The 16,138-nt window shown below is 51.6% G+C and overlaps 3 protein-coding genes and 1 pseudogene across 5 annotated transcripts; 2 read left to right on the top strand and 2 right to left on the bottom strand.

Annotated features, from left to right (window-relative positions):
* Positions 1–8: 8 nt before the first annotated feature.
* On the bottom strand, positions 9–87 carry LOC147821152 (small nucleolar RNA U3; annotated as a pseudogene).
* Positions 88–4,877: 4,790 nt separating this feature from the next.
* On the top strand, positions 4,878–9,181 carry Dhps (deoxyhypusine synthase). Of its 3 annotated transcripts, none has more exons than XM_004872370.3 (9): positions 4,878–5,218; positions 5,615–5,779; positions 5,960–6,081; positions 6,158–6,254; positions 6,342–6,428; positions 6,939–7,044; positions 7,121–7,224; positions 8,675–8,800; positions 8,874–9,181. In XM_004872370.3, the coding sequence occupies exons 1-9, from the start codon at positions 5,012–5,014 to the stop codon at positions 8,967–8,969; spliced, it is 1,110 nt and encodes a 369-aa protein (XP_004872427.1). In that variant the 5' UTR covers positions 4,878–5,011; the 3' UTR covers positions 8,970–9,181. The 3 variants fall into 3 exon arrangements, with proteins under 3 accessions (XP_004872427.1, XP_087057643.1, XP_087057642.1); XM_087201517.1 differs by having other exon boundaries at positions 4,888–5,218; positions 5,960–6,071; XM_087201516.1 differs by having other exon boundaries at positions 5,086–5,244.
* On the bottom strand, positions 8,975–13,505 carry Wdr83 (WD repeat domain 83). The gene is made up of 9 exons (XM_004872372.4): positions 13,220–13,505; positions 13,020–13,140; positions 12,832–12,937; positions 12,527–12,575; positions 12,322–12,448; positions 10,588–10,655; positions 10,393–10,501; positions 10,193–10,307; positions 8,975–9,387 (listed from the first exon to the last, which is right to left on the bottom strand). Exons 1-9 carry the CDS (start codon positions 13,320–13,322, stop codon positions 9,238–9,240), a joined length of 948 nt encoding a protein of 315 aa, XP_004872429.1. The 5' UTR covers positions 13,323–13,505; the 3' UTR covers positions 8,975–9,237.
* Positions 13,506–13,608: 103 nt separating this feature from the next.
* Wdr83os (WD repeat domain 83 opposite strand) lies at positions 13,609–15,215 on the top strand. Its single transcript, XM_004872373.4, has 4 exons — positions 13,609–13,758; positions 13,879–13,984; positions 14,650–14,747; positions 14,832–15,215. The coding sequence occupies exons 1-4, from the start codon at positions 13,709–13,711 to the stop codon at positions 14,896–14,898; spliced, it is 321 nt and encodes a 106-aa protein (XP_004872430.1). The 5' UTR covers positions 13,609–13,708; the 3' UTR covers positions 14,899–15,215.
* Positions 15,216–16,138: the final 923 nt, after the last annotated feature.

Genomic DNA, 16,138 nt, shown 5'->3' with positions numbered 1-16,138 from the left:
CTTTAAACAATTTACTTGGTACTCTACATAATCAGAGAAACTTCTCTAGTAAGGAACTGTAGAAATGATCCCTGAAAGTATAGCCTTTGTCCAGCCCTTTTTAAATTTGTTTATTTTGAGACAGGATTTCACTAAGTTGCTAGGTGGAACTTGTGATCCTCCTGCCTCAGCCTCTGAGATTTCTAGAATTAGATGTGTGCCACTGTGACTGGCTTCATGTGGTCTTTCTTCTATCCATGTGCATCCCTGGTGTCTTTTTTTCTTGTTTGTTTCCAGTACTGGGGGTTGAACTCAGGGCCTTTGCACTGAACTACATCCCTAGGCCTTTTTTTTTTCTTTTTGGTACCAGGAATTGAACTCAGAACCTTGCATTCTTGAGGCAGGCACTGGAACTGCTGACCTAATTCCCCGGTCCTATCCCTAAGCCTTTTTTTTTTTTTTGTGGTACCAGGGATCGAACTCTGGACCTTGTGCTTTCAAGGCAGGTGCCGGAACCACTGAGCAAAATCCCCGGTCCCCCTAAGCCTTTTTAATATTTAATTTTATTATTTTCTTGAGACAGGGTCTCAAGGGTCTCAATATGCAGTTCAGGCTGGCCATGAATTCACCATGTAGCCCTAGACTGGCCTTGAACTCTCAGTGATCCTCCTGCCTCAGCCTCCTGAGTGCTGGGATTATAGGCATGCAATATCATTCCCAGCCAATATTTTATTTTAAGATACAATCTTGCTAAATTACCAAGGCTGGGGGCTCAAACTTGCAGTTTTCCTGCCCTAGTCTTCTGAGTAGTAAGGACCTCTCTCTCTTTTTTTAGTTTTTTGAGACAGGGTCTCGCTGAGTAGTTAAGGCTGGATTTGAACTCACAGCTATCCTCCTGTCTTGCCCTTCTGAGTCCTGGGATTACAGGCTTGTGGCACCATGCCTGGCTCCTGTTTTGTTTTTCTTGTATTGTGGATGGAACCTAGGGCCTCATACTAGTACTCTACCACTTTGCCACACCTCCAGTCCTTTTTATCTTTTTGTTGTTTTGACAGGGTCTGGGTATGTAATTCAGGCTGGCCTTGAACTCATGGTGATCTTCCTGCCTCAGCCTTCAGAGCACTGGGATTATAGGTGTGCACCTTTTTATCTTATTTTTTGAGACAGGGTCTTGCTAAATCACTCAGTTGCCCAGGCTGGACTCAATTTGGAATTGTTCAGCCTTCAGAGTATCTGGGATTCCAGGCATGCAGGATCCTGTTTGGTGAGACAGGATCTTTTTAAATTGCCAAGGCTGGCCTTGAACTTGTAACCTACTTGGCTCAGCCTCCTGAGTAGCTGGGGTTACAGAGGTGGACCAATATGCCCCACTATGAGCCCTCCTCCTTTTTTTGAGACAGGGTCTCGATATTAGTTCAGGTTGGCCTTGAACTCACTATGTAGCCCAGGCTGCCCTCAGACTCATGGCAATCCTCCTGCCTCAGCCTCCCAAGTGCTGGGAATACAGGCATATGACATCACTCTTGGCATGGACCTCATTTTAACTTTACTTCCTCTTTAAAGACCCTCTCTCCAAGCACAGTCACATGCTGAGGTACTGGGAGGCAAAGCTTCAATTTTATGACACAACTCAGCCCATAACAAGCATATTTTCTGTGGGGCTGGGATTGAACCAGGAGCTCTGCCACTGAGCACAAACTTAGCCTTTGCTAAGATTCTATGTGCCCAGCACTGTGCAGGAAACAAAAAGACAGCAGTGAAACACAGCAAAATCCTGCCTCAGAGAGCTGTTGTTCTTTCTTTCTTTATTTTTTTTCAGTACTGGGGTGTTCTTTATTTTTTGAGACAGGGTTTCACTACGTAGCCCAGTCTGGGCAGGAACTCACAATGAACCTCCTGCCTCAGCTCTCAAGCTGTGGGATGAGAGTTGTTCTCTTGCCATATGCTGCTAGTCCTTGGATCTTATTGGGAGGGGACAGCCATCTCTAGAGGGTTTTAACACTGACGTGTCTGATTTATGTTTAAAAAGTGCTGTTGTCTCAGCTGGGAGATGGGTTGGTGGGGAGGGAACCCACAGGAGACCATGGATCTGGGACCTGTTTATAGATAAAAGTTGGCAGATGCAGGGTGTATATGAAAGGGAGATCTCAAACTCAACTCCCAGTGGTGCATGCCTATAATTCCAGCACTTGGGAGGCTGAGGCAGGAGGATCGTCATGATTTTGAGGGCGGCTAGGCTACATAGTGAGTTCAAGATCAGCCTCAACTATATAGGGAGACCCCATCTCAAACACCAAAGACAAAAATCAAAAGAAGCCAAAATTCAACCTGACTCCCAGGCTGGGGTTGTTGCTCAGTGGTGCAGCAAATGCTCTGTGTTCCATTTTCAGCATGGCAAACAAAGCCCCACAGCCAGGTGTGGTGGCACATCTCTGTAATTCCAGCCCTAGGGAATCTAAGGCAGGAGGATTGGGAGTTTAAGACCAGCTTGTCTTAAAAAAAAAAAAAAAAAAAGCTTTTATTCCTTGCTATTTTTCAAAATTTTTATTTTTATTTTTTGGTACCGGGAATCAAAACTTGGGACCTTGCACTTGCAAGGCAGGCAGCGGCACCACTGAACTAAATCCCCGGCCCATATTATCACCACTCCCCCATATTGTCATCTTTTGAGGTGGGATCTCACTGTGTTGTCCAGGCTGACCCTGAACTCCTAGGTTCAAATCATTTTCCTGCCTCAGCCTCCTGAGTAACTGGGACTACAGGTAGATGTCACCAAGCCTAGCATTTATTTATTTATTTTGTACTGGAAATGTGGAAATATACATGCTTATGCTAGGCAAACACTCTGCCACTGACCTATACCCCTAGACAATTTTCCAGGGTTTAGCCTTGCAGGTGAGTAGAGCATACAACTATTTGCCAAGGTGCAGAAGGATCAAGGTTATTTGGGCAGGGAATATGGGATGACTTTGAGATCTAGGTGATGTCCAGGAGGTAGATCTGAATGTATTTATTATGTATCTTAAACATACTAATAAAAAATGTGAAAAAAGGGAGGAAGTTGTGTTCCTCCAATGAAGCAGTCTTGTTTCCACCCCAGGGCCTTTGCACTGGTGGTTCCCTCTCCCAGTGTGGGCGTATGATCTCCTCAATCTTCACAGTCCATTGTCTTGTCTTGGGTCAAATGACACCGCCTTGGTGTTCTTCCCAGGGCACCTGCCCTTCCAGATAAGGCTACCAGCCTCTCCATCTACTGCCCTCTAAAGACTTGCAAATCATCATAGTTAAAAATCTTCAATAGCATTTATCACTGTTGCTATTTATTTATTTATTTGAGACAGGGCTCACTATGTAGTCCAGGCTGGCCTCAGTCTCCGAAGAGCTGGGATTACAGCAGGTGTACACCACCACATCTGGCTGTTGCTAATTCTTTATCACCTAATCAGACTGTGGGTTCCAGCAGGGCAGGGGGCACATCTTGGTCTTGCTCATTGTTAAATCCTTATTGTCTGGCAGAGCCTTGTGAATAGAACAGGCTCCGTAAGCTGTAGAGTGGGTGAAACAAGGGGTCCCCTCTGTACCCCGAGCACTACTGGAAGCATGTGTAAAGTGCAGACCCCATTGAGGGTCTCACAGTATTACTGTGGCTAAAGTGATGTCAGTCCAGGACCCCAAAGGAGGCTCCTGACTCACTGAAGGCTTCCTGGAGGAGGTGACAATTTAAATTGCTGGAGGATGTAAAACAGGAGGCTGTGGGGATTATGTAGGGTGTGGAAATTGGAGATGGAAGAACACGAATTGTAAGGTTTGACCACAGCACGCGTGAGACCACCGAGGCAGGCTGTGCTGAAACAATGAGGCAGGAGTTTATTGTGACCTGGGTGCAGGTCGGCCAAGGGCGATAAGATCGTTGGCATAGGAACGGTGCTCAAACGCACAGTTTATATCGGAGAGTTTAAGTAGAGGAGGGCTTGTCAGCTTGGAGAGTGGAAAATTTTGGGATCTCTTCGGTGATGGGCTTGAGCCTGGTGAACAGGACGGAGTGAGGGTAGCAGGGCGATGGCAGGCTCAGCAAGGTACAGCAGGTGCCTTGTGGTTTTTCGGAGAATGTGTCTCCTTGCAGGTGTGAATGAGCGAGGCGGTAGGTGGCTTCCTGTCATCGCTGTTCTTGCAAGTAATGTGTCTGTTGGGGTTTTTTCTCGCAGTTGGGCGGGGGTCTCACTCAGGGGGCCTGTCAGGGGACACCCCCCCTGCCCCCCGCAAAGCTGGGCATAGTGGCGCATGCCTATAATTCCAGTACTCAGAGGCTGAGGTAGAAGGATCACTGTGAATTCTAGGCCAGCCCTATCTCGAAAAACAAACAACAACAATTAAAAAAAGAATCACTATCTCATTAACAAGTCACTTTCAGAGAGGCTGAAACTGTCTACCTGGTGGCCTAAATTCTGACAGTTTGGAGGTAATTCTGTTTGTTAGCCGGGTTCAGAGAGGCTGAAACTGTCTGACTCTGCCTGGTGACCTAAGTCCTGACGGTTTAGAAGCTGCTCTGTTGGTCCTAGGCGACAGGTACAAATAAGCAGGGGCAGCCGAAAGCAGTGCGTCTTCAGCAGGTGGCATTGGGAGTGAATATTCATTCCGAAACCACGGAGAACGCGCGTAAAGGAATAACGGTCCCTGGGGCTGGATATTTAGCTCAGTGGCGCCGCACCTGTCTCGCAAGCGCAAGGTCCTGAGTTCGATCCCCAGGGCTAGGAAAAAAAAAAGAAGCGAAAAAAAAAACCCTAGGAAAGAAAGGACTCGTTACTCCTCCGGGCTTCCGTAGTACGGAACACCGACGCAAAAATGGCTGCATCCGGGAATGCAGGGTCTGTAGATGTCACGTGAAAATCAACTTCCGGTTGCTTCTCCAAGCTTTTTCCGGGTAGCTGTTTCCTGAACTCTTGCAGAGAGGTGCGTTTTAGGGTTTAGCACGTGTTGAGGACTACGTGGGCTCGGAGTAAGGGTGTACCCTTGAGAGGTTGCCCACAGGCTCATGGAGGGCTCCTCGAAGGGGGAGGCGCCCGCAGCGGCGCTCGCTGCCGTGTTGAAACACAGCTCAGCCGTGTTAACCGAGAACGTCAAGGTCCAGGGTTACGACTTCAGCCGCGGCGTGGATTACCGTGCACTTCTGCAGACCTTCAGCACCATCGGCTTCCAGGCCACCAACTTCGGGCGCGCGGTGCAGCAAGTTAACGCGATGGTGAGGCGGAGTCGCACCTCTCCTAGGTGGGGAGGAATACCCGGAGGGGCGGGGCTTCTTGGGCAAGTGTGGGGCCTGCCCTGGGCCGGGGTTTCAGTGCATCCTTGCTTAAGTAGGGGTAGGTTCCAGCAAATTTAAAGCCTTCAGGAATGTGCAGAGCCTGAGGCAAGACCATGTGGTTAAGGCAGGGAATTGGAGGAGGGTGAGGCTTGGATTTGGAGTTGTTTTTCCCACCGGGAAGGGGACTGGACCTGAAAAGGAGGTGCTGTGAGACTGCGGAAGGGTCTGGGTTTGCATAGGAGACATTCCTGGATGGAGTCTCAGTCTGGAACACATCTGGGGCCCTTGGGCAGGGATTCGAAGCCAGAACCTAATTTGGACTGTCCCTTACTGCAGATCGAGAAGAAATTGGAGCCGCTGGCACAGGACGAAGACCACCACGCAGACCTGACGAAGAGCTGCCGCCCACTCACTGGCTGCACCATCTTCCTGGGCTACACATCCAACCTCATCAGTTCAGGGATCCGTGAGACCATTCGCTACCTTGTGCAACACAACATGGTGGGGACCTGATGGGGCTGTGCCCTCGGCCTTTCTGGGTCAATGAACATTAAATTTTTGAGCGCTTAAGTGTGACAGTATGAGTCCATTTTAAGAAGAGCGCTCCCTTGTGAGGGAAGAGTGTGGATATTAGGAGTCCTACCCTACGTGAGCGCCAATGTCCCTGCCTTGCGGTTGCAGGTAGACGTCTTGGTGACCACGGCTGGAGGTGTGGAGGAGGACCTCATCAAGTGCCTGGCACCCACATACCTGGGCGAGTTCAGCCTTAAAGGAAAGAAGCTTCGGGAGAATGGTATTAACAGGTGGGACCCTGAGTGGTGTGGGCAGGGAGCTGGCCCTAGGGGCCCAGAGACTGATGTCGCATGCTTTTGTCCATAGGATTGGGAACCTGTTGGTGCCCAATGATAATTACTGCAAATTTGAGGACTGGGTGATGCCCATTCTGGACCAGATGGTGCTGGAACAGAACACAGAGGTTGGGCCAGAGCGAGTGGTTTGGGAGGGCCAGTGTGGTGGGGTCCGAGTAATTGTGGGTTCACGCTGATGTCCCCATCTTCCCTAGGGTGTGAAGTGGACACCTTCTAGGGTGATTGCGCGGCTTGGCAAGGAGATAAACAACCCAGAGTCTGTGTATTACTGGGCCCAGAAGGTGAGGAGCTGGGTGGGGCCAAAGTTTTAGACTGGTGTGTGGTTATTGGTTTTATCTTTGTAGTCACCTGGGGAGTCAGCATCCCCACTTTTAGGTGAGGAGCCTCAAACACTGAGAGGTTAGTTGATTTGTCTGAAGTCACACAGCTGTACATGGGGGGGCGCGGTCCTGGCTACACTCCTTAGATTATGTGGGTACATTTGGGGGTACCATTTAGCAGTTCCCTGGAGCCTGGCCCAGGATACCATGCTCCCCAGAGGGTGTGTAGCCCCCACATTTGAGAAATAACAAGAGCCACTCCCCACGGAGTGCCAGGCGCCCTCCTCAGGATTGTGTGTGGGTTTCTTACATCCACAGCCTCATCTGTAGGAGGGGAGTTGTGGTTATCTTTGTTGTACAATCAAGGCAGAAATGTTAAGAACTGTCATTTGGGAGGAAGGAATACAGCTGGGATGGGGACAGAACTTCCAGTGGGCTGTCACAGCTGCTGACTGCCCTGGTCCTCCTCAGAACGACATCCCTGTGCTAAGCCCTGCGCTCACAGATGGCTCGCTGGGTGACATGATGTTCTTCCATTCCTACAAGAACCCTGGTCTGGTGCTGGACATCATTGAGGGTGAGGTGCTTGGGCCCAGGGGGAGCAGGGAAGGAGGCCCCTGAGCCCTAGGCCTGACCACAGTCCTCTTTCCCAGATCTGCGGCTCATCAACATGCAGGCCATCTATGCCAAGCGCTCGGGGATGATCATCCTGGGTGGCGGTGTGGTCAAGCACCACATTGCCAACGCCAACCTCATGGTGAGTGGCACAGTCCCCATGGGGTGGTATTTGCCACTGTGCAGACACACAGTGCACTAGACCATGGCCAAGGACTAGGCAGGCCAGGATCCTGGTCCTCTTTGGACTGAGGTTCTAGTTGGGGAAACTGCATACGACTGATGGGCAAAACAGATGGTAGTAATTGTTTTTTTTTTCTTTGGTACTGGGGGTTGAGCTCGGGACCTTGTGCTTGCAAGGCTGGCGGCGGAACCACTGAGCTAAATCCCGAACCTATGATAGCAGTAATTGTTAAGGAAAAAACAAGGCTAGGTGGCATGGTGGTGCCCACTTGTAGTCCCAACCCCTCCAGAGGCTGAAGCAGGTAGTTGAGCCCAGGAGTTTGAGGCCAACCTGAGCAACACAGTAAAACCCCATTTCAAAAAAAAGGGTAGATGATGGGATGAGAAGAGAAAGGGGTACTGACCAGGCATAGTGGCACATACTTATAATCCTAATTGGGTAGGCGGAAGTAGGATTGCAAGTTCCAGACGAGACCAGCCAGTTGGGACAACTTAGAGAGACTGTCTCAAAAGAAAAAAAAAAAAAAAAAAAAAAAAAAGCTGGGGGATGTAGCTCAGTGGTAGAACACCTGTGGGTTGTCTCCAGTATCAAAATAATTATCTTCATTTATTTCTTGACACAGGGTCTCACTGTGTAGCTGAGGCTAGCCTTCAAATTGTTATGTAGCCCATGATGGCTTTGAATTTATGATCTTTCTGTCTTAGCCTCCTGAGTGCTGAGATTAGAGGTGGCCACCACATACCATACAACCCCAATCCCGAAACAAAGAGGTGATAGGGGCTTCTGGGAAGTGTGACTGTGAGCTGAGGTGTTTGGGAAGTTATCTCTGGGAAGTTTCCAACAGAGGAAACAGCCAGCTCGAAGGGCCTGAGGTGCCTCATGTAGTCAAGGAACAGCTAGGAGGCCTGAGTGGGGAGTAGGGTTGAGGTGGGCCTGGAGGTGCCCGTAGCGTGTTGGGGGAGCCCTGTGACTCTGGTCACAGGTAGGACCTAAGAGTGTGAGTGGGTCCTCAAGTCCTGATGGGGTGGACTGGGATGGTAGCTGTAAATGGAACATGGTGGTTGGGTTTGGAGATCTTATGTAGCTAAAACTTGGTGGCAGCTCTCTCTGGTGATTTCATGCAGTAGTTTTTGTGTGCTGTGGTCTCCTTGAACCCGTCACATAAGGTGAGGTGTAGAATTTTCTATTATGGTCTCCCAAAGCCTTGGATTTTGAAGCATTTGGGGTTTTTGAATTAGGGACGCTTACTTAGCAGGTGCCCAGCACCAGTGGTGGCCTCAGGCATGGACACGGGGCTCCCTTTATCTGGGTCTCCTTCTTCAGCCTCTTGGGCTGTGATGTCCCAGGGTCCTGCCTCTGGGTGTCCCCTCTTGACCAGCTGACCAGCCCACCTTGTCCTTCATTGCAGCGCAATGGGGCCGACTATGCCGTCTACATCAACACGGCCCAGGAATTTGATGGCTCGGATTCGGGTGCCCGACCAGATGAGGCTGTCTCCTGGGGCAAGATCCGGATGGATGCACAGCCGGTCAAGGTGAGAGGCTGGCTGGGTGGGGGGCAGGGCCTCCTGGCTATGGGTCATGTGCCTTACCTGGATTCCCTCACAGGTGTATGCTGATGCCTCCCTGGTCTTTCCCCTACTGGTGGCTGAAACTTTTGCTCAGAAAGCAGATGCCTTCACAAGTGAGAAGAATGAGGACTGAGCAGCTGGGCCCTGGGGGCCTCCCCCTCTATTTTTTTTATTTTATTTTTTTTTCTGGTACTGGGGGGGTCGAACTCAGGATCTTGAGCTTGTGAGGCAGGTGAAGTGCCACTGAGCTAAATCCCCGGCCCCTCCCTCCTGTATTTATTAGGGCACCACCTGTGTGTGTCCCCCCGGCATCAGCAGTGTCTCTGGAATAAACGGTCCTCTGTAGTCCTGGGTCCGCTGCAGTTGCTCTTCGTCCTCAGGCCCGGTGGGGGTCCATGGCTTCAGCCTGCTGCCCCCTCAGGCTCATAGGTCTCTTCCCGCCAGCACTGCACACTGCCCCCTATGGTGGTGAGTAGGCAGGGCTCGTGGGGGTGGAAGGCCAGTGACTGGACCACGCTGCGGCCCACGGGCAGTACCAGTGTCAGGGAACCCTGTGGAGCAGGCATGGGGTGGTGATCAGTGGCTTGGCTGTCCCTTTCCTCAGACCTGGTTGAGGCCCTCTGTTGCCTTTCCCCCAACTTTCAGCCACTAGCTCTGCTGGCCTCCTGGGCCCTGTGACCACATCTGCCTTAAGGGAGCTGCTTAGTAGCTCCATCCTCAGATGCTAGGGCTTCTCTCTCATCAGCAGATGCTCTGGGCAGTGTCCAGAGCCTGCAGTTCTCTCTTCATGGGTCTTGTTCCCCAATTCCCTGCCACTGCATGGGCTCCAGGCCCATGGCAGTCCTGATGACTCACTTCCCTTGTAACCTGTTAGTTCCTTCCTCTCTGCACTCTGTAACTGTCCCTTCAAGTGCTCTCCCTCCTGGACTAGGGGCCCAAAGGGAACAACTAGAACATCCTTGCTGTCACAGTTCCCAGAACAGAAGCCAATGCTTCAAGACTCCGTGCTCCCATATTCATCCTTTTAGGGAACTTAATTCCACGGGCTGAACCCCAGCAAGGTCTCTGCAGCTGGGACATTGTCAAGGACAGGGCTTGGGGCTTGAGACCACATATGAGGACACTCAGAGGAAGTTTAGGTTTCATGAACAGCCTCAAGTCCCCTTACCCAGGGGTCCCAGGGCCTCAGCCTGGTACTTGAGGCCTTGTCTGACCTGGATCCTGCTGTGCCACCTTCCAAAGTCCTTTCATGCCTCTGTACCTTAGTATGTGCTGTTCCCTTCACCCAGATCCCTTTCCTGCTGTTTTTGCTCCCTCTTTTCTGACCCAGGTGTGACAGGGCTGGGCCAGGCTCACCTCCACCAAGTCCCAGAAAAACACCTTCCCGTTCTCAGAGCAGCTGACCACATGTGTGTCACGCTCGCTGAGGCTGCAGTCCAGCTTATACTCCTCGTTCTTGTGGCCTGTGTACCTGGGTGAGAGGGCTGTGTCGGGGCCTGGTCCTGCCCAGGGGTGACAGGGAAGGGAGGGGACCAAGGTTGATCATGGGTACTCACTCGCCCAGCAGCTCCCCAGTGTCCTTGTCCAGAAGCCGAAGTGTGGAGTCCAGGCTGGACACGAGGATGCACTGGCCATCACGGCTGAAGCAGGTGCAGGTGATGGGGCCTGGGGTCAGAGGATGGCAGGTGGTGAGGCCAGGGTGCTCCTGGACACCCCACTCTCAACCCTGGCCTGTACCCAGCCACACTCACTGCCCACGTAGTCCGAGAAGAGCTGGCCCATCCTCAGGTCATAGCGCCTTACGCGGCCATCCACGGAGCTGTAGGGAGGGCAGGTCCAGTTTGAGCACCCGTAGCCTCTGTGATCCTGGGCCCTCCTTGCTCAAGGGGGCCCTGCTCTTCCCATGTAGGAGTGGGACTGGGCCACTGGCCTTGAAATTCAGGCCCAGGGGCCCATCTAATCTCCCTCGATTTCCAAGACTCACAGCCCCTGCAAGCCCTTTGACCCTCTACCCATGCTGCTTATGCTACCATCCTCGGCTCTGGCATTTGTCTTACTGATTATCTGATTTTCCGCAGGGATCCGGGCTGGGTGGTTCTTGGCTGTGTCCCAAACACACCTAATAAAAGGGCTATGAGCTGGGTGTAGTGCATACCTGTCATCCTAGCACTTGGGAGGCTGAGCAGGAGGATTGCTGTGAATTCCAGGCCAGCCTGGACTATATAGTGAGTCCCTGTCTCAAAAAGACACACACACAAATAGCTGTGTGTGAAGGCCCTAGGTTCGATTCTCAGCACTGGGGGATAAAAAGACCTTTAGCTAGGTGAGCACACGAGTAATCCTAGCTACTGAGGATGCTGAGGCAGGAAACTTTGAAGTTTGAAGCCAGCCTGGGCAACTTAGCAAGAACCTCACTCAAAAAAAGGAATGGGGATGTTGCTCAGTGGGGTGTACTCCAGCGTGTATGAAGCCCTGGGTTCAATCCCTAATAATTGCCAAAAAATTATTTTTTACTTTTTGGTGTTCTGACATAGGGTCTCAATATGTAGCCCAGGTTGGCCTCAAATTCATGGTGATCCTCTTGCCTCAGCCTCCTGAGTACTAGGATTACAGGTATGCACCACTATTCCTGATCAAAAATTTAAAAAAAAAAATGTGCCTGTGTGTATTTTTTTTTTTTTTTTTTGGTGCCAGGGATTGAACTCTGGACCTTGTGCTTTCGAGGCAGGCGGCAGGACTACTGAGCTAAGTCCCCAGCCCTGTGTGTTTTGAAAGAAGTAATGGTCAGGTACAATGGTTGGGCAGTCCAAATTCCTCAGTTGGTGAAAATGGTATGCTCTTGAGCTGTAGTAACATGTGGGCTGTTCTGAAGTAGAACAACCCTATACAGCCAGAGATTCCTATTTTGTTCACAGGCATATGCCTATCAACTAAGAAAGTATTTGGTAGTGTGTTTGCTCAAAAACACTTTGAAGAAGTAGAGGGGCAGTCCTGGCAGAGGAAGAGCAAGAGCAAAGGTTCTGAGGTAGGTGTATGCTTGACATATTCAGCAGAAATGAGGCCCACGAATGAATAATGGCTGAAAGCCAGGAGGGACCAGACTGTAGGGCCTTGTGAATGCTGGTAAGAAGAGTAGCTCTTTGTGTGTGTAATACTGGAAGTGGAACTCAGGGCCTTTGCACTGAGCTCTGTTCTCAACCCTTTATTTTGTGACAGGGTCTTACTATGTTGTCCAGGTTAGGCTCAAAGTTGCAATCCTCCTGCCTCAGCCCCCCAGAGTCCTGGGATTACAGGCATGTTCTACCATGCCTGGAATTTTTTCTTTCTTTTGAGTAGTGCTGGGGACAGAACACAGGGCCTTGTACATCCTAGGCAGGTGCTATATCATTGGGCTACATCAAGAGCCTAGAGAGTAGATTTCTAATCTAAGTTCAGGGGTAGCTGCAATATCCAGTAGCTAGGGACAAGGTCTGGGTTCCACTTACCCTGAAAGAACCTCATGGTCAGACACCTTCACGCTAGACACTCCATCCCTGGCTTCATCCAATGTCTGCACTGGCTCAGGCCTCCGAGAGCGGCAGTCCCAGCATCGGATGCTGGAGTCAATAGAGCCTGTGCGGCCAGCATGTAGGTGAGGTTTGGGTCCCTAGGGCAGCACCCTGGGATCTCCTACCCAGGCCCCAAACTCACCAGACAGGATGACTGTGGCCTCTTCATTAAACTGCACTGTGTTCACTTTCTGAGAAACAAGAATTGCCACTCAGAGGCTGGATTTTTTGGGATTGGGATACATGCAGGATTCGCAGTGCTGGACACTTGGTCCGATTAGGAGAGAGCAAAAGATCTGGGGGAACTTCAAGGACAGGGCTTTGCTGCTGCTTCTGTCCACTCCAGAGGGCAGGAAAGGGGGACGGCGGACGTTCCTGGTGCCACCAGTGTGCTCCCACAGGTCCCCACCATGCGCTCCGCAGTGAAGTCCCCTGGCCCACACTTACCCCGGCGTGGCCCCGGAATTTGCGCACGACCTGCCCAGATGCCACATCCCACAGTACCACAGCCTTGTCCCCGCCGCCCGAGCAGAGACTGCTGTTGTCAAAGGAGCTGGAGGGCAGGGGGCAGAAGGTCAATGTCGGCCTCTGATCCTGGCCTCAGCGCCCCCTGGCTGGCCCGGATCCCGGCTCACCCGGCTGCGTCCAGAACCTCGTAGCCGTGGCCGCTGTAAGTGCGGAGCAGCGTCCCCCGCAGTGGGTTCCACAGCTTCAGCGTCTTGTCGCTGCCACATGTCAGGCAATAGTTGCCGTCCACTGGGAGACACCGGGCGGGGGTTACCGGACAGCCGGCCTCGGGACTGGGAGGGTCGAGGATGAAGACATGGGCGCTCACCATTAAACCGCACGGCGCGCACAGCCCCTTGCCCGCAGTCCAGCGTCTTCAGCAGTTTCTGCGGCAGCTCAGGTGCCCGAGGCTTTGGCTCGGGGAAAGCCATGGCTCCCGGTCCTGCTCCTCGCCGCTTTCCGTGAATCCGTCTGCACAGAGGCTTTGGAGCCTTCCAAAACCACGCTTGGGCGTAATCTTATTATTGTCCCCTACGATCTATTTCCGTCTTCTCGTGTCGGGTTCAAAATTTTAGCATTTTGATGACAGCGTTGGGAAAATCGAAAAACCTTTTTCAGTTTTTTCCCCTCACTCCCTATTTTTGAGATTTTCGTTTTTTTGCTTCTTCTCATTGTCTGGGTGGGGTTAGTTTTGGCCTTCGTCTTTAGGAACGGAAGTGTGAGGGCAGCAGGTGTTACTCTGAAAGTTACCCTCCATGCCCACAACGGAAGCTGCTGTTCCCCCAGCGGAAAAGCGCGACCCGGTTTTCGACTCGCTATGTCCACGAACAATATGTCGGACCCTCGCAGGCCCAACAAAGTGCTGAGGTGAGGATCCCAGCGGCAAGGCAACAGGACTCGGTTTGTGGGTGTGGGTTAGGCCTAGGGAAGCGCTTGTCTATCACGGGGGCGAGGCTCGATCGTCCCTGACCCTTGAGCCTGTCATAGGTACAAGCCCCCGCCAAGCGAGTGTAACCCGGCCTTGGATGACCCGACGCCGGACTACATGAACCTGCTGGGAATGATCTTCAGCATGTGCGGGCTCATGCTTAAGGTAGGCGGGGCTGAGTGACCGTGGGTGTAGCTCCTCCTGGGAATGGGGCCGAACCGAGGAGGGACCCGCTGGTGTTGGCGGCGGGGCGGGACGGGGTTACTTTGGCGGAGAAAACCTTAAGGTGGGAGGAGCTGGGGTCCAGGGCGGTCGGTCCCTGAGGAGTCAGTCTGAGCTGGAATCCAGGCTGTGAAGCAACTTGGAGGGGACTAGTAGAAAAAGCGCTGGGTCCTTAGCGTGTGGGAATTTCTTTTTCTTGGTTGTTTTTTTTTTTGCTTATAGGGTCTCACTGTAGTTCAGGCTGGCATTGAACGCACATTTTATGTAGCCCAAGCTGGTCTCTAACTCATGGCGACCCTCCTGCCTCAGCCTCCCCAAAGCTGGGTTGACAGCCTTGCGCCACCACACCTGGCACCATATGGAAATTTCTAAAGCTGGTCTTTAGCCTCAGGGGCCATAATGGGGTCTGAGAGATGGAAGTTAGTCACTAGGACCAGAAATCGGGTACCAGGAGCAGGCTATGAAGGGGTAGCACTAGGGGGCACCTTTGGGCAGGTCTGAGGTGTGCAAGGAGAATCATTGGGCAGGATTTAGTGCCTGGGAGTGTGGCTTTCAGGGGCTCCTTGTCATGCCTCACTGGCCTCATCCATTCATCCATGTTTACTCAGCTGAAGTGGTGTGCTTGGGTCGCTGTCTACTGCTCCTTCATCAGCTTTGCCAACTCCAGGAGCTCGGAGGACACCAAGCAGATGATGAGTAGCTTCATGTGAGGCTTGGCTTAGAGAAGGAGGAGTTGGAAAGGGAGGGGGCTATACCTTTGTCTGGCACTGACACCTCTCTCCTGTCTCAGGCTGTCCATCTCCGCTGTGGTGATGTCCTATCTGCAGAATCCACAGCCCATGACGCCCCCCTGGTGATGTCAGCCTGGAGGTGTGGATCCTGAGCCCCTTTGTCCACCTCCTTCCTGGCCTGGCCTTTGGCTGCTCAACCTCCCACCCTCAGCTTCAGGGCTGGACTTGCCTGAATGGTCTCAGGGCCATGGGGACCTCAGGGCCCCCAGCTGATGGAAGGAACAGGGCCCTTTCACTGGGGTCCCACTTCTGCTGGAGCATAGACAGAAAACCTTAGGCCTTCCTACCCTGCCTGCTGCTGGGGGAGATGCTGGTCATGTGTCTAGGTTTATCCACTTGTTTTCTTGTGGAAACCAGTTGATAATAAAATTTTTCCTTCTGGCTTCCCCTGTGACTGCTGTGTTCTGTTCATGGGATGCTCTGCCTGGTGGGGAAGGGCTCCAGCCACTCTGATCATATGGTAGGGGCACTATCTGGAATGTTCTGGGGATTCACTTCCTTATTTCACAAGCCTCGTGCCTTAGGTTAGGTGTCAGGGAGAGTGTTTCAGGATTTTAAGAGACAGAAAAGACCAATGAGTGATACAGGAGGATGTTTATTTTAGGTGAACACCAGCCCAAGGGACTCCTGTCCAAAGGTTGAGCCCAGAACAAAGGAAAGGACCCAGTTTGTTTTTTTGCCTTCAGTACCGAGGATTGAACCTAGGACTTTGTGCTTGTGAGGCAAGAATGGCACCACTGAGCTAAATCCCCTGCTCCTAGGCTCCAGTTTTTATTTATTTTTTATTTTTTTATTTTTTTGGTACTGGGGATTGAACTCGGGTCTTTGAGCTTGTGAGGCAGGCGGCCAAACCACTGAGCTAAATCCCTGGCCCAAGGCTCCAGTTTTTATACATTTGGTCGAAGGGGGGTGGTCTTTCTAGTGATGAGAGACTGGGGGGAGGGGCAGCAAGGTTACCGAAGCAAGACAAAGCAATTAAAAGCAATTAACAACTTAGCGTTGAAGGAATACATAGCCTTATGATTTTTTTTTTTTTGTACTGGGGATCAAACTCGGGACCTTGCACTTGCAAGGCAGGTGACAGATCCGCTGAGCTAAATCACCAGCCCAGCCTTATGAATCTTGTGAGAACAAGATGACATAAACTTTGTTTACAGGACATACTTGCCCATTTTATCTGTACCAGAACAAGGAGTTAACAGCTACAGGGGGGAGAACAGTGATGGGGGGGCGGGCCACTCAAGACTGAAAAAAACTTGCTTTCCTTTAAGTCTTTAACAGGACAGTGATTTCTGCCCTCCAGTAA

The sequence above is a fragment of the Heterocephalus glaber genome, unplaced genomic scaffold, assembly GCF_053883595.1.
Source record: "Heterocephalus glaber isolate CG9 unplaced genomic scaffold, H.glaber_assembly_v1.0 deba00001760, whole genome shotgun sequence".
In the NCBI taxonomy this organism is placed as follows: Eukaryota; Metazoa; Chordata; class Mammalia; order Rodentia; family Bathyergidae; genus Heterocephalus; species Heterocephalus glaber.
This window is presented reverse-complemented; position numbering and strand designations above follow the sequence as displayed.

Coding starts and splice junctions, on each gene's coding strand:
- Wdr83 (XM_004872372.4), bottom strand. CDS start 13,322: ATGGCTTTCCCCGAGCCAAAGCCTCGGGCACCTGAGCTGCCGCAGAAA. Junction 12,576..12,831: donor AATTCCGGGGCCACGCCGGG/GTAAGTGTGGGC, acceptor CTTGTTTCTCAG/AAAGTGAACACAGTGCAGTT. Junction 10,656..12,321: donor GACCATGAGGTTCTTTCAGG/GTAAGTGGAACC, acceptor CCCTCCCTACAG/CTCCGTGGATGGCCGCGTAA.
- Dhps (XM_004872370.3), top strand. CDS start 5,012: ATGGAGGGCTCCTCGAAGGGGGAGGCGCCCGCAGCGGCGCTCGCTGCC. Junction 6,429..6,938: donor TGTATTACTGGGCCCAGAAG/GTGAGGAGCTGG, acceptor GGTCCTCCTCAG/AACGACATCCCTGTGCTAAG. Junction 7,045..7,120: donor GGTGCTGGACATCATTGAGG/GTGAGGTGCTTG, acceptor CCTCTTTCCCAG/ATCTGCGGCTCATCAACATG.
- Wdr83os (XM_004872373.4), top strand. CDS start 13,709: ATGTCCACGAACAATATGTCGGACCCTCGCAGGCCCAACAAAGTGCTG. Junction 13,759..13,878: donor AGGCCCAACAAAGTGCTGAG/GTGAGGATCCCA, acceptor AGCCTGTCATAG/GTACAAGCCCCCGCCAAGCG. Junction 14,748..14,831: donor CAGATGATGAGTAGCTTCAT/GTGAGGCTTGGC, acceptor CTCCTGTCTCAG/GCTGTCCATCTCCGCTGTGG.